Source organism: Lineus longissimus, chromosome 1, assembly GCF_910592395.1.
Source record: "Lineus longissimus chromosome 1, tnLinLong1.2, whole genome shotgun sequence".
Classification (NCBI taxonomy): domain Eukaryota; kingdom Metazoa; phylum Nemertea; class Pilidiophora; order Heteronemertea; family Lineidae; genus Lineus; species Lineus longissimus.
Window position 1 is genome coordinate 22,469,452 of NC_088308.1, and position 15,613 is coordinate 22,485,064.

Below are 15,613 nucleotides of genomic sequence, written 5' to 3' on the forward strand. Positions count from 1 at the left end.
CATTTTCCTCTCAGTGTCGGATACAATAAATAACCCAGCAACGAAAATAATATGTACGTTGCTTGTCACTGACATGAAGCAGGACGGATGTCAATTGTGATATGGACTGTAAATGGGCTTTTAAGGTGCCAATGGGGTTGAGGAAAATGAGGTTGTGCGTCAAATAAGTCAGCAGATCTGACTGTCTCTAAGGGGTTATAAGCTGCCGCAAAAGTTTAAAGAGATTCAATAAAGAAAATAACGAGACCAAAAAGATTTTAATTAATAGTGATTTATTATTATACAAAATAATGTTTTCACATCATTCTGGTCATGATCCACGATTCTTTTACAAAATATTCCCCATGTCGCAACATGTACAATAGGAACAACACAGTCATAAACATCTGTCCACGCATATAATACTTGCATTGTCATTTACATATTATCAAAAAGCCATATTGTTTGGACGTTATCCAAAAAAGATTAATTTTGGAAAACATCATGCCTATTTCTTTTGCCTTTTTATGGTCATTATGTTGCCTTAGATAAAGAGGACGGGTAAATAGTCCTTTACGGCTGAAGGTGAAGGTCACCTGATAATTGTACTCTCACAACGTGTCTATTAAAGACCGAATCAGTCGGCCCCAAATTAAAGTTATGAGAACACTGCTTTTCTGATTTTTCTGCGTGTGATTTGAGACTTTATACTGCAAACCATAAAATTTCCGAGGGTGTAAACTTGATTCAAAATCAAGACTGCAAAAATTTGACCTTTGAGGTCGGAGACATTACAGAACAGGCACGATGTTTTCCTGATTTTGGTGACAGGTGACATATAAAATCAAGAAGCATTTTAAGGCACGTTGGATTAGTGTAGTCTAATCCAATCTTACTTTGCTATTGTGCAGTACACTGTGCAAAGTGTCAATGCTGAATAGTGGGAATAAGTGCATTATTTTTGTAAAGTGTACATCTAACAGAATGAAGTTTTGGTTCACAGAATGAAAATGAAATTTAACAAAACTTGTTTATAGAGCTAATACTTTCCAATCTGCAGCTGACACTTAATTTACATGTAACTCAATATATTTTTTCACAGCAGATGACAACAACTAAATCCTGAAATCAACAAAAGTAATCAAGGTTGAAAGTTATCAAGGTTGAACATTTCATTATAGATCAATATCAGATTTTTTATCCACATGTATATTCTCTAAATAGCAAAATCAGTTCCTGTCTATATAATCTTTCCAAATTGTGGGGTTTTTTTCAAATTCGATATTACTAACACACTGATGAACAAGATGAACAATGAATACTACATGATGAACAATGAACATTGCAGATTATACCAAATGAACATTAGCAGTTGAAATTATAATAACAGGACCAGCCTGTTCTAGTCAAAAGTGTGTGCCAAATAACCCTCGGGAGTGGGGTCGTTGCTGGCACACAGTGACAAAAGGCCTAATTGTTGATTACAGTCGACAGCGAAAGACTTTAAGTTGGCACAAATATTTTACCATGATTATGGCCGTTTATCCTAAGAATGAACAACATATTTCAAAAATCATGCAGACAAACTGTCTGAATCCACAAAAACAAAGGAACGACAGACTAAGCTTTGAAATATGCAACATATTTTTTGTCATGATTTTGATAATTTTTATTCTCATATTTTGAAATAATAACTGAGATGTTGATAGACATCAGTTAAAACCATATACATGTAGTTTCTTTGAGTATAGTTCAAATATTTTTGTTCGGCACAGACTACATGTATCTTTTTTCTTTGAAGCTCACTACATTGTTGAGCTGTGTGGCATCTTAACAATACACAATACACAATTCAAGCTGAAATGTTATACGCAGCTACCTGAATGTGTTAATTCAAAGTAAACATTAATCAAAATCTCGAAGTATAATTAGAAGAATCTAATATTTATTTACATGTGAACAAAGTGAAATGATCTAAATAAATTTTGAAATATCTAGCAAAATATTTTACACATTAATACTACGAATGTAAATCATGGGAAAAGTTGAGTATATAGAACATGAAAACATACATAATATGAGATCAGTGAAGAATGCTTATAATCACCTCCTCCCCCTTCCCCAGGTAAATAATCAGGCTCCTAGCATTTGATTCCAAGCTGATTGTGAAAGCAGGCTCAAAGATTTCTCGGGAGCATCTCGTTAAGTGAAAACGTCTAGTAAAGTATGTTATCACAGACATAGCGGTAAAACGTACTACAATGTGGTTCCGTCAATTATATCAGAAGAAACGACGTATGACTCAATCAAATATTTTGTTCATCAAACATTTTTTTATTATGATTGACTGCAACAAATGGCTCAAATCTTAGTTCTGGCAAATATGATTCAGGGTTTATTTTCATCTTTTTAAAGAATACTTTTTTGAATAGGCAAATTTAGTCCATTTTGGCAGTAAATACATGTACAGTCAATGTGTCATTCTAGCGTGCGCCATATTTTTCTTAATAAGTACAGTACCGTATTTTCCGGCGTATGACCCGCGGCTTTTTGCCCTCAAACAGGCCCAAAAAGTAGGGGTGCGGGTAATACAAAGGTGCGGGTCTTGCATGGATTCTGAGAGGGATAAGCCCCAACCCCAAAGAAAAAAAAGGGGACCAAACTGGTTACTTGATAAGGATTTATGTCCATCGTTTTCGCATTGTTTTCAACCAACATTTCCGCCATGATCGCATAGTTTGTGATGTCTCCGCTAGGGAAAATAGTTACGGCCATGCTGGAATTGATCCACTTTGGTTAACAATTAAAAAAAACATGGCGGTTCTAGGATGTCAACATCAATGAATGGCTTACTATTTTTGGAGAATGCGGGTCTTGGAGCAGTGCGGGTCATAATCAGGTGCGGGTCTTGCGTGGCTTTAGGTAATGGTCAAAGGGGGTGCGGGTCATAGGGCAGTGCGGGGGATAATCCGGAAAATACGGTACTTTAATCTTCAGTTAAATCATTTGAAAACACATGAATTCTTGAGGCAAAATGAAAGAACAATTAGACACTCTGAATCATTGCTAGCAATGTGTTGCTAAGCGCTCATGTACATTAATCCCTGGCACCATGGATGACATCTGGTGCAGAAATCTCCCATGCACATTTTCACATATGCTTTTCCCAAAGTCATTACTGGGCCAAGGTTGAGTCCAATTGTTTGCACACCAGGTCATTATTTAACCCTCTTTATTTTAATCTCAATCACAGTATAAATTGTTAAGTTGAACCATGAAATGAAGATTGATTTAAACCAGATGCCACAGAAGTGAAAAATTTAAGAGGTTTCAAATGAGAACAGATTTAGCCAAGTTGATTTCGGGTGGTCATAATTACCGGTCTCAGTGTTTGACAGCAGACGACAGAGGAAACCGAGAACTTACTGACCATCTCTCAGTTTGTAGTTATCAGTAATGTAGAAACTAACACTGCATGATTCAACCTAACCTGACATGAATAAATAATATTGATACCTTTAGATATAAACATAAATAAAAAGCTTGCATTGTCTATTAGCTTGTGTTTGAACGACCACAAGCGGAATTACAAGAAGCAGGGCTTCTTCATCAAGTCGAATACTTCTATAAATCTGGAATCCAAACTTTTCAAGTTTTTCCATTGATCATGAACTAAAATCATGTCAATTTCAGCAGTCTTTGATTCCAACACCATCACAGCCAATGCGTACAGTCCTATAACTTTGTTGATTTCTCGTCGAGTACAATGCCGGAATGACCAGTGATATTTTTATCGTACTGCGACGCACTCATGTTGTCGTACATTTGATTCTCGTAACCCTTTGGATCGTTGTATTCCATGCCTCTCATTGGCCGAGAGTTCGTGGCATAAAGACTGTTGTCGAACGCAGCGGATTGAAATACATCATTTTGTTTCGTCTCGATGTCACTTTGGGAATCATCATCGATGACGCCATCATCTTGATCTTGCGAGAAGTTCACGAACACCTAGATATTGGAAAAGATAGGTCAATTTTTTCTATCTCACAAACACCAAGTACACAGTGATGACCACTCATTGGAAAGCTCGTGATGAGCAGAGTATGATCGTATGATGATTTGTGTCAGGATAAAGCTTTCCTTTGATCAATGACACATTTTCTAACATGTTCTCAAAATAAGGCTAATTCAGCTTACCTGGTCAAGGGTTGTTTGGTTGACTGAGTAGTCTTCCACCCCAAGGATATGTCTCTCATCCTCCATTAAGGCGAAGATATTGGGAAGTTGGGACATATTGGAGGGGATATTGAACACCAGCAATTGGAAATGTTGGTCCTGAAACGAATATGACATGAAATTCTGAATATATTGTACTTCTGACCTTCACACCCCTTACTTATATAGAATGAAGGGGTCTCTCTGTCAGTCAGTTACATAGGGTGTGGAATGAAGGGTGACTCTTTCAATCAGTTCCATTTAGGAGGTATGCTCTGACTTCTTGAACAATTACACCAACAAGAATGTATACAAAATATTTCAGCACAAATCAAGCCCATGCTCACTGAAAACTTACCTTTAGGACGGCACCGGGGAATCTACTCTGAACAAACTCAGTAACCTCTAGCGGACTTGCCTTCTCTGAGAGGCGGACAGTGAGCGTGTAACCCTCCCCAAACCTGGAAGGTGAAAATCGAATGTCGAAATAGAAAATAGGAAAACTCTGAGGGAAAATCAGTAAGATGACTCTCATTATTTGTTGAAAGGCCGTGCAGAAATATGGTGGTGGTGAAAGCATTACACAGCAGAACCTCCCTTAGCAGACACCTCTTGATTAAGGAAACCCTCTCTATTAAGGACACCCTCTCTATTAAGGACACTAGTTGTGGACCCAAATTGGTTGTTTCCATTCGATTGGACCACTCAAATCAGGACACTGGTATCCTTAATCATTGTTGATACAGAAGTTCTACTGTACATGTAGCCTCAAGTTCCTTCAAACACAAGCCATCCCAGACTTGTTTTGATCTGAAAGATTTCACATATCGTAGAAAACGGTGTTTCTTGATCTCTGTTTCCAGAAACACTACTTGAGTTTTCCAACGGCATGCTGAACACTTACTTGGATCGGAGATGCTGCGGGCTTCCCAAACATCTGAACTGACCATTCACCATGATGGCTATCCTCGTACAAAGGAATTCACACTCGTCCATCTTGTGGGACGTGAACACAATGGAGCGATCGTCGTGAATCACATCCATCAATGCGTTCCAGACATATCGTCGCATCTGGGGGTCCATACCAGCAGTGGGCTCGTCCTGCAAGCAAACAGAGATCGTCAAATCAAAAGAATATTTGAAAACTTTGTGAGCAAACACATATGAAAGTGGAGTTGTGTGATTTTAGGAGGGCCGGCATATTCTAATTGTCAATAAGAAGAAGAAGTCTGACCCAAATTGACACCTAACTCTAGTGGTATACAACAAAATTATTCTTTAGCGAAATCTGAAGAATAAGTATGACGATCATAAAAGGCATTTATGCACAGATTTTCTTACCAAGAGTACAAGTTGTGGGTCACCGATCATAGCAATCGCTATGGATAGTCTCCGCCTCATACCGCCGCTGTAAGTCGAGACGACCTTCTTCACACAGTCTTGGAGGTGAAGCATATTGACCAGGTCTTTGATAACCTAAAAAAGAATGGAAGCGTATCTGTAGAATCTGTCTTTTCGCCATACTAACAGGGGAAATGATGTTTTTCAATATGCAGGGAATGGTCCAAGATTACGTTTCAGATTCGGGATAGAGGAAAACTCAAGCAAATGGGGATGGAGGAGCTAAATTAATAGCAGACTTACCCTGTCTGCATCTGGGCCACTGATCCCCTTCAATCTGGTGTAACAGCGCAGGAGTTCACCGCCCGTCAACTGCCGATCTAACGCGTCAAACTGCGGGCAATAGCCGACATTTGATGAAAGGTTTGACGTGCAGTGTGTGATGTTCTTGCGGAAGAGACGGGCTTTGCCACTAGAGGGAGGCACTTCACCGGTCAGCATCTTGAATGTGGTCGTCTTGCCGGCACCATTGAGACCAAGCAGACCGAAGCACTGGAAACAAATTGTGTGTATAATAAGTAATTTCGGTAATGATTCCAAAAAATGTCAATCGCCATCTTAACTAGAAACTGTATTTAAAACAGGGTCATAAGCCATTGTGAATCTAGGTATTAACTTTCCCTGCTAGATACATCATCGCAGCGATGCACCAACAAAGTTAGCACCACTTGTTGATTTCAAATAATTCAAAAGAACTTACATCTCCCCTCGGTATCCCAAGACTGACATGATCGACGGCTCTGACTGAGTGCATGCCGCTGCGGTAGTACTTCGAGAGTCCCTTGACCACCAGCATGTCATCTTTAGCGCCACCTGTCATCACGCGCTTTGTCTCTTGAACGACGTCATCATCTTCTTCGTCACCGTGGGTTACAGATCTTGAACTAGGAGGAAAAGGCACTTTGATATAATACAATCCGTGGTAAGGAATTCTAGGGGGGAGGGGGCATTGCCAGAGAAGGGTGTTCTCAAAAGTTACTGAATTTTCACGATTCAGAGATTCATGCTGAAAAGTTTTTCTGGTCCATATCAAAGAAAAGAAAAGGCGGGCAATGCTGATAAAATATCTGTGTCAGCATCATTTTAGGTGGTCAATCCGGTTATCGCAAACTGACAAATTTTAAAATACAGCCTTTATATCTGATTCAAAAAACTCCAACACTCTATACTCACCCATTTGAACAGCATTCGCAAGTCGTCTCCATCCATATTGTGATGAGCAAGAAGACGACACCCTGAATACCGAGAGCGACGAAATGCCAGCCCAGCATCTCGAACGAGAACGGACTCTTGTAGACGTCTTCATTATACGGTTCAAAAATATCGGCCAGGATCTGGTTACGAGCGAGCTTGATGAAGCCGTCGCCAAGTGCGAAGGATGGTGAGGCAAGGAAGATGTACTCGATGTAGTATAAGGCAGTCTTCACAATCTGCAACCAAGAAATTCACAATTTTTCAATGCCATTCGCCATCCAATTTCTTTCAAGAATCACGACAGTGGAAGAAAATTTAGCCATTGTTATACTTTATATGGTCAGTGAAGCATATATCTTTATCACCTCTGTTCATATTAAGCTTGACAGTAATAAGTCAGGAACGGATCCCCATTTTGCGAGTTGTTGCCAGAAGGCTATCATTGCTATTTTCTGCTGCGCCACTCCCCATCCATGTCGTGTCCGCTGTTGCCAAATTTATGAGTTGCCCCGATTATATAGCAGCACCTTTTCAAAAAAGATTCTGTGCAAAAGAATGCACCTGCATCAAAAGCTTACAGCACTTACCGGGCTTGCAGTGACAAAAGTTCCTAACAAGAATGTACACAGCGTCAAGGTGATTCCAATGAACAGAAGGAGGATGAAACTGGTCATGAAAGCTGAGCTGGCATCCTTAAACGTGCGCACCATCATGTAACAGAATGGAGTGGCGGCCCAACTAAAACAAAAGAGCACAAAAATCCATTAGGACTTTATACTTTGAAAAAAAACCTACATGTATTTGTTTTAAATACAAAAATGTGTTCTCTTAAACAATGTATTATGACACTGGGCATCCCAAGGGCTTTTAATTGATTCCCAATATTTCATACTCACAAATCAAGACCTCTTTCATCTCTGAACTCATAAAAATTAATGTGATATAGGGCATTTCAACAACGTGCAAATCACGTACATGTGGTCATTGATCTTCAGGTGAGCATTCATATATCTTACAGGGGTTTTAGGAAATCTTCAAGAGGACACTTTCCTATTACCATAGCTGGATAGGACCAATTTTAATAGTTCCCAGGTACATTTTGTCTACAAGTATGTCTACATTGAAACCATAAAACATAAACTTACCCAAAGAGAATCATGAGTACCACAGATGCTTGGAGGTTCTGCCTGGCCACGTAGATTGGGATATCGAAGCCATACATGATGCCCGCCGCGACACCTACAGGGATCGCGAACATCAACTGAAAGGATTGGTTGAATATTAACTTGAAATTAAATACTTGTTCCAATTAAAAAACAGTTTTTGCTATTTATTTATAAAACTCATGACGTTGTAAGAATTCTCAGCCTTTCAAGTGTTTCTGCCTAAACTTTAACACGTACCATATCCCAGAAAATGGAGGTCAGCCAGTACAAGACAGGGCCTATACCGTAGACGAACTGGAGTCGCTTCTCCTGGTTCAGATTCTCGGCAACCGGGTAGATGATGAGGCTGGCTGGGATGAAGCAGAACGCCACTAGGATGACAATGGATGTGCCAAGATGGGACGCCCTCTGGAGACTGGAAAGATGAGCAGAATACGTTATTAAGGCCTATGTCGTTAAATATTTGAAATTTTTAATTGAGGTTTTAAAATTTCAAATTGTGTAAATATATACCGAATGTTAATTTCAACAATGCCGTTATGCAGAGAGGTATCATTTACTATGAATACAAAGTTTCGGCAACGAATACCGCGCATATTAAAATGCTACCCCACCCCCGGAGGAGGAATACTCCCTTGAGAAAAATCACCTCCAAGTGCTGAGCGAACGCTAAAGAAGAAGTCGTCAGGGGAATTGTTAGAAATATACATACATGGTTTCAGCACTCAGCTGTTCCGTGGTGAGTGGAAGAGGATGATTGTAGACTGTGATACCTAAACAAAGACAAGGTCACGAAACATTTAAATAAGGATTGTTGCAAGTAGAGCATGGGCACACATGTTTGTAAGCTGTTCATTTAACGCAACAATGAAAATGATGCAATTAAAGTAATGACTAATAATTTGCCCCTAAGGGTGGTTTTTGCAGCCTGACCCCCTGGTAACACCAATGCACATTACACAACCTGTCAGACTTCATGCAGACAACTTAAGTTCCAACGTTTCGATCCTTACCATATTCTGAAGGGTCTTGCCCGAGAATTTCCTTGGCATACTTCCTCTGCACCGCATTGCTCAGGCCGTTCACGTATGATGGCAGGCTGTGGATTCCTCGATTATTAAACCAGACGGTCGCAGTCTGGTCCTGAGCGGCCGCCGATTGGGTGTTTCCAAATTCCCAGCCACCAAACCTGAAACAACAGTGAAGTGTCTTTGTCAGAGACAAAAGGATATACCTCACACTGTGTTAGGCTTTACCGTAAACCATGAAATTTTCATATGAATTTTCCCACGAAAGTACTGTCAAGTGCTAACACAAGAAACCAGCATTGTCATGCAATAACCATTAAATTTCAGCACCCAACGCAATATTGACATGAAGTCTACCACCAACTGAAAATGATGAGCACATCGTGAAGATGTCACAGTTTGCAGTAGAGTGAATGAAAATGACTCGTCACAAATTACAGAGACCATCAATCAGTGTGAAATACTTACAATCTGAACAACTACAAATTATTTAAAGACCAGTGCTTGCATTATCCCTCCATCAATTAACCCAAAGGAAAATTTAGGCATGCAAAATTTTGGGATCTTTTCAGTAAATATCCATTGATCATGTATAAAAATGTATACCTGTCATTGGGGAAATCTTGATATGTCCTGAGGATCCAGTCAGTAATGTTGTAACTGTCGAGCTTGAACATGGTCTCCGACGAGTTCATCGTTTTCCTTGGTGGTGGGTAACCTTCTGCGTATGCCGGGCACACCTGTCTCGCACCGTCACATTTGCAGCTCGGTGGGTTCTTGTACTGGTCTTTTTGCGCTTGCGTCAGGATCGGCGTGGTGAACGGCGGTGAGACAGTTTGATTGAGGCACACCGCTATTTCCCTGCAATGGAAATGAATTCGTTTAAGGATCTGTATGACCCGAAATCTGACAGATTTATCATGCTATTCTAATCATAATCCCATTAATGACATCACCGAGCCGTTTTCCATTACCCAGATTATTTGACAACGCTGGCAATGACGTAATTGCATCATGCTATCGGGTTGGCATAAAGTCTGATCTACAGTCCAGATCACAATTGACATCCCTTTAATTTGGCATATTTGGCATAAAGTCTGATCTACAGTCCAGATCACAATTGACATCCCTTTAATTGCATCAGTGGTGGGTGTCACCGACGTGCTATACCCAGTGCATAGGCTGCACGTAATCTATGTGTCAATTGTGCCCGTGGACTGTAAGCTGCACTAAGGACTAGGAGGCAAAGTGTTTCCCGCACCAGAAATTCTGCGAAATAAGAAAAGCGAACATTAGGCATCTTTCAACTACACGTATCTTAATGTTGAAATACAACTCTCTCCCTGTCTCTTTGCGTGAGCTTGCGGACACCAATGCATTTTAAAAAACGCCTAAAAACTCAGCTTTTTATAAAATGTTTTAGTAATGTCTAGTCAACTTTTTTATCAAAAATGTCAAAAATTGTATTTTATAATGTACTAAATCTACTTCTTCTATTTCTGTCACTTATTTTACGTCTTTATATATATATATTATCTTTTGTAAAGTGCTGAGGAAATGATGATTTTATTCGTTATTGTAGAACTCTTATTTAATAAATATTAATATTATTATTATTATTATTATTATTATTGTGAAACGGTCAAATGCTTCAGAAAAACAGTTTATTAGTGAAAACAGAGAAGAAGTATTATATTGATGGGAGTATATACTTTAAAGGGTACTGTACATACGATACAAAGGACATAAGTATAATGGCATGCAATAATCAGAAATATCAAAATTATGATTTTTATGTCAAAATTGACAAACAAGATAGCGAAATGTTTAAGAAAATTCATGCAATAGTTAGGATGCAGCTAATTTAGAAATATAATAAGTCTTCTCCTGAACTCGATATTTGGGATTCGAGTGTCGAAATGAACTTTTGAATGGAACAAAAAGCAGGGACATGCTGTAACACTCAACTTGAGGTAGGTTTGAAGGAAATACGAGAGCAATCGTGAAAATGAGAGCGATTTTCAAGATTTCTGTACATCTTGGACAGAAAAGCAGGCCGTCTATGCAGGTTGCCTATAGCCTGAATACACAATTTAGAAGCAGGTGTCAACAAAGTTTGCAAATAAAGCATGAAAAGCAATTTTCGGCAAATTCGCTTCTTAAATATGTGAGATGGTGAGTTTCTGATTGTGTTACCTCGAAGCTAGTTCCTCCTTTCTCTGTCTGTCCCTATACCAGACACTAAAAAATTGGCGAGAAATTAGCAAAAAATACCAACAAGCCATATGGTTCAAAATACAAAAAAAAAACTTGTAATCAAAACCCAATGCAGAACATGCGGTGAATAAGTAATAGTGGAAAATGTTGATCATCGTGAAGTTATAGGTGAATGAAAACATGCAATGACTTTGGTAAGTCAGCAAAACATACAAGAGTATTGCATTCCTGAGAGTTACATGCCAAAAGGGGCTTCAGTGTGTCCCAAAAAGGTATCAATATGCTAAGATTACTGAAAGATGTATTCGCTGATATTCTTTGGTAATATTCATTATTTCAATCGAAAGTTGTATTTTTTATGAAAATCTCATCAATTCGGAATTCCATTATTTTTAATGTTATCGATGTTTTCATTGTTCTTAACACTTTCCATCAGGGATCATCTATGATTTTCTGACCAAAAATATTTCAAAATAAACCATCAGAAACCAGCGCAAAATCAAAAGGACTTCAGCTGGAGGTGGTATTCTTTGTGTTATCTGATTATAAAACTATGCAGGCCGTCTACGTTTGCAAACAAGGTCAGCTTCGTATGGAAAGAATTTCAAACAAACCAGTACAAAAATTTGGGAAAATTGTGCTATATTATCGTAACAACAATATTTTCAGCAAATTAAGCAAATTGACAGATTGTGGGACACCCTGTAGTAACACATTTTACCATTGGCCATATTCTTTTTTAGGGTTAGTCTCTTTGGAAGTACTGTGAGAGGGGAAAGTGAAGAAATTATAGGAAAGAACAAAAAAGAAATGTAATTGAAACCTGCATTTTGATTGTTCCCCTTAAGCAAAGCCAGCTGTAAGCACACAATGATGTTAACCCAGCTAAGAAGCACCAATGCCAACACAAATGTTACATCCCTTCTTGCAGAGGCTGTAGATCCAGGAGCCAGAAAAAGAGGGGGCGACCACTACATCTTTTATCAAAATTCCTCGAGCGTTCAAAAATGTCACTGTCAATTTCAAAGATTATTCATCAGGAATCGGGGGAGTGCGTCGGATGTACGCTTACAGCTGATTCAATTGCAAAAGGTCCAAATAAACCATTCATCAACACAAATACAATGTGTTAAGGAAAAGAGATGGAATGAAGACAAGGCCAAAGACAGTGTTAAGTTGTGATGTTATTTATTGAGTCCCACACACAGTTTACCATTCGCCATTGTCCATTTTAAAATTTCTGTCAACCCAGACTGAAACACTGGAAATGGTCAAGGAATTGAGATGCATGTCCAAAATAAAACAGGCGTGGAACAAGGACTTCTAAAGCAATTTTCTTTGTAAATACTTTAGAGCCAGTTAATTGAGAGCGAAATGTACTAAATAACTAGTCTTCAGCCAAATGTACTAAAATCACAGCAAAATGTACTAAATAACTGGAGTCTTCAGCAAAATGTTCTTAATAACTGCCGTCTCAAAGTGACTTGTTGAGATAGTTCGATTATACGCCAATTTGTTAATCGTTGAATCAAACACGCAAATTAAGATAATCTTACGTGTTAATCAGATCTCTAAACTACAGTACTTACTTGGGTAGTGAGCGGAATCCAGGCATACAATTGGTTGAAATTCCAGGAGGGCCGAGTAAACTCTCTGACATCAATTTGTTGAAGTTGATTGGGTTTGAATTCCTTTTTTAATGAAAAATACAAATTACAAATTTGATCACAAACTCCATCAAGGGCCCCTTTTTGGGATATATCAGGAAATACTAACAAATGTCCTATGATTCCTGGTATCTGCAGCACCCCCTTGATTTTGTTTCTTAAATTTTTTAGTAAGGGGGTAGAAGTCAAGATTTTTATATTTTATCTCACGGATGCATAAAGCTTGACTTAATTCCAATAAACAACTGTTTCATGATTTCTTAACTAAAAATGGCAAAATCGTCACAACAGCATCATAAGCTTACTTGTAGAAGACATTTCCTCCATACAGAGCCGGCGTCATCTGTCGGGATCCGGAGTCCCCAACTCCTGGTGATACGGTGTTGGTCCACATTGCAAAGGCAATAAACAAGCAGGGCAGAATCAGATACGTAATGAAGCCTCGGAGGAAGCGACGATGGTGGTGGAAGCGCTTGACAAAGAGCGACCAGAACTGGATGAACTTCAGAGCAATGCCGCCCACTTTGAAGACGGTCTTCTTTCGTTGCTGGGTCGAGGTTCCGTTGATGCCATCTGTGCCACTGATGCCATTCACCCCATTGATGCCATTTGTTCCATTAGCTCCCTCTGGTGGCTGGGCTGAAATTGAAAAATGTTTACATTTAAAGGGTGTGCCGAAAAAGCTTGAAGAATGCACTAAACTGATGCGATTATCTGTCAATAAACCAAAGAGTTGAGCACTCTTCAAATATTTTTTCAATCCAACTGTACTTTTAATAGAAAATATGGGCCAAGAATAATCCGCTTAACGATGTCTGATGGAGTCAGCATGGGGGGGGGGGGGACTGTCTACTACATACCTCCATTGACAGGCGCTGGTGGCTCCTCAATGCTCAGAGACATGACCCCGTTGTCTGGGGAGGTGCCGTTGGTCTGCTTCATGCTGTGTTGATGATGCATCTCATCGACATTCTCGCGTGTCAATTGCTTGCCATTGTCAGCCAGGTGGCAAAGACTCAGGAACACCTGAAATATAAATTTTTATCAGAATCAACCAAATTTAGATATCATGATGGAATCCACACACAACAAAGGCACGGTGGTGCTGAAGTGTTATTACATACCTCCTCTAGCGTAGTGTCAGACACACCATAAGACGAGATCATCAGGTCATTAGTAAACGTGTTGAGGAGGCTGAAGAACTTGTGGTACGTCTCACGCTGGCTGATCGGGAGTAACACGCGCACTTCTGATCCGACTTCTTCCTCGATGTAGGCCCCGGGTAGTTCTCGGCTGATGAACTCCATAACGGCACCGCTGTCGAATGACTTGACCTGAAGCAGAACATGTGTATTTCATGAGCACATCCTTTTTCAGGAAATACTTAAAGGAGAGCATTGTCATGTAGGACATTAGAATGCAGGAGTTAACCCTGATTTTAGTACAAAGACCCAACAGCACAGTGGCACTATAAATTATAAGACAAACCTACCGAATCTGCAGAAGCATCAGGGTCCACTTTCGATTTCGAGATAGTCAGGAGGTAGCCTCGGCCGAACCTGTTCTTCAGGAACATGGATGATCCGGTGCACAGGAGTTTGCCCTGGTGCATGACGGCAATCCTGTCTGCAAGAATGTCTGCTTCATCCAAGTGATGGGTGGTCAGCAGGATGGTGCGGCCTGAAAAATGTAACAATCAAATAATTATATGTTAGCATTGATTAGGAGACAATATACAAGAGGACACACTGAAGTCAAAAGCATCCCCATTAATTTTCTCATTTACAGGACTTGCCCAAGCTCACAATATTTCTTTTTCAGGCATCAAATTCACACACGACTGACACCCTAACCAGCATATTCCTGCCCATGAAATATCTGATCACCGTACCTTCTTTGTGTTTGGCAATCAGATCCCAGATGTTCCTCCTGGCCGCAGGATCAACGCCAGCCGTCGGCTCATCAAGGATGACTACACGGGAACCGCCAACAAAGGCGATGGCGACCGACAGACGTCTTTTCATACCACCCGAGAGGTTACGCACTTTCTCGTTCTTGAAGTGGCGCAGGCCCATTGAGTCCAGTAGGCTAGAAAGGAGTTAAGAAATGAGTGAGGGAATTTCCAAGTGTTCCCAATTCAGTTGACTACAGAACTGCTTTTGATGCAATCATGCGTTTGTTAAGAATTTATAAGGTAAGGTTTTGCAGCAGATGTCACAGTCAATTTTCAATCAAAATTTGAAGTCCGTTGTTTGGAAGACTACAGATTAGCTATTTACTCGCTTAGAAAATTAGTATTGGTATTACACATCCATTGCACTTACCTAGAAATGTCTGCCTTCAGTTTCTTGGCGCTCAAAATGCCTTTGAGCTTGCCAAAGAACTTCATGTGTTCCTTCACCGTCATACTGGGAAAAATAGAAAGACAGTAGAATGATGTGCTGATTTTGGAATCTTTTCCTCTGCATTTGCTCTTTAAAATAGCCTGATATGGAAAACACTCATGTTTCTAGCCAAGTGATCTATAGGGCCTTTGGCTCTGAATTTGGCCGAGGCAATGTGGATGAGAGACATTTCAATACATTTGTTGTTAACTAGCCTGGCTTACACTGTTCCTAGGTGCTACAAGAGATTTAGGTTATTCATGCAATGTCACCTGGGAGGGAGGTTTACTCTATCGGAAGTCCCTTTGTACCTTGTCCCCTACAAAGCTGTTGTCGCTCAGCCTTTGGTCAAGTGGAAAGAT

The 15,613-nt window shown here is 39.8% G+C and overlaps 1 protein-coding gene across 12 annotated transcripts in view; it reads right to left on the reverse strand.

The window, feature by feature from the left end:
- Nucleotides 1–251: 251 nt before the first annotated feature.
- LOC135492321 (uncharacterized) overlaps nucleotides 252–15,613 on the reverse strand; it is an 88,626-nt gene continuing 73,264 nt past the window's right edge. For 9 of the 12 annotated variants that reach the window (XM_064778760.1, XM_064778744.1, XM_064778737.1 and 6 more), the window contains 22 exons: nucleotides 15,192–15,275; nucleotides 14,759–14,955; nucleotides 14,360–14,547; nucleotides 13,992–14,201; nucleotides 13,728–13,893; nucleotides 13,173–13,506; nucleotides 12,790–12,891; nucleotides 11,180–11,224; nucleotides 9,590–9,844; nucleotides 8,969–9,144; nucleotides 8,668–8,728; nucleotides 8,193–8,370; nucleotides 7,935–8,050; nucleotides 7,377–7,527; nucleotides 6,769–7,025; nucleotides 6,296–6,479; nucleotides 5,839–6,087; nucleotides 5,536–5,670; nucleotides 5,099–5,295; nucleotides 4,553–4,655; nucleotides 4,177–4,314; nucleotides 252–3,987 (listed from right to left, as the gene is read on the reverse strand). In XM_064778760.1, coding sequence (XP_064634830.1) covers nucleotides 3,715–3,987; nucleotides 4,177–4,314; nucleotides 4,553–4,655; nucleotides 5,099–5,295; nucleotides 5,536–5,670; nucleotides 5,839–6,087; nucleotides 6,296–6,479; nucleotides 6,769–7,025; nucleotides 7,377–7,527; nucleotides 7,935–8,050; nucleotides 8,193–8,370; nucleotides 8,668–8,728; nucleotides 8,969–9,144; nucleotides 9,590–9,844; nucleotides 11,180–11,224; nucleotides 12,790–12,891; nucleotides 13,173–13,506; nucleotides 13,728–13,893; nucleotides 13,992–14,201; nucleotides 14,360–14,547; nucleotides 14,759–14,955; nucleotides 15,192–15,275 — 3,799 coding nt within the window. In that variant the 3' untranslated portion in view covers nucleotides 252–3,714. The other 3 variants (XM_064778752.1, XM_064778769.1, XM_064778813.1) reach the window with 3 other exon arrangements.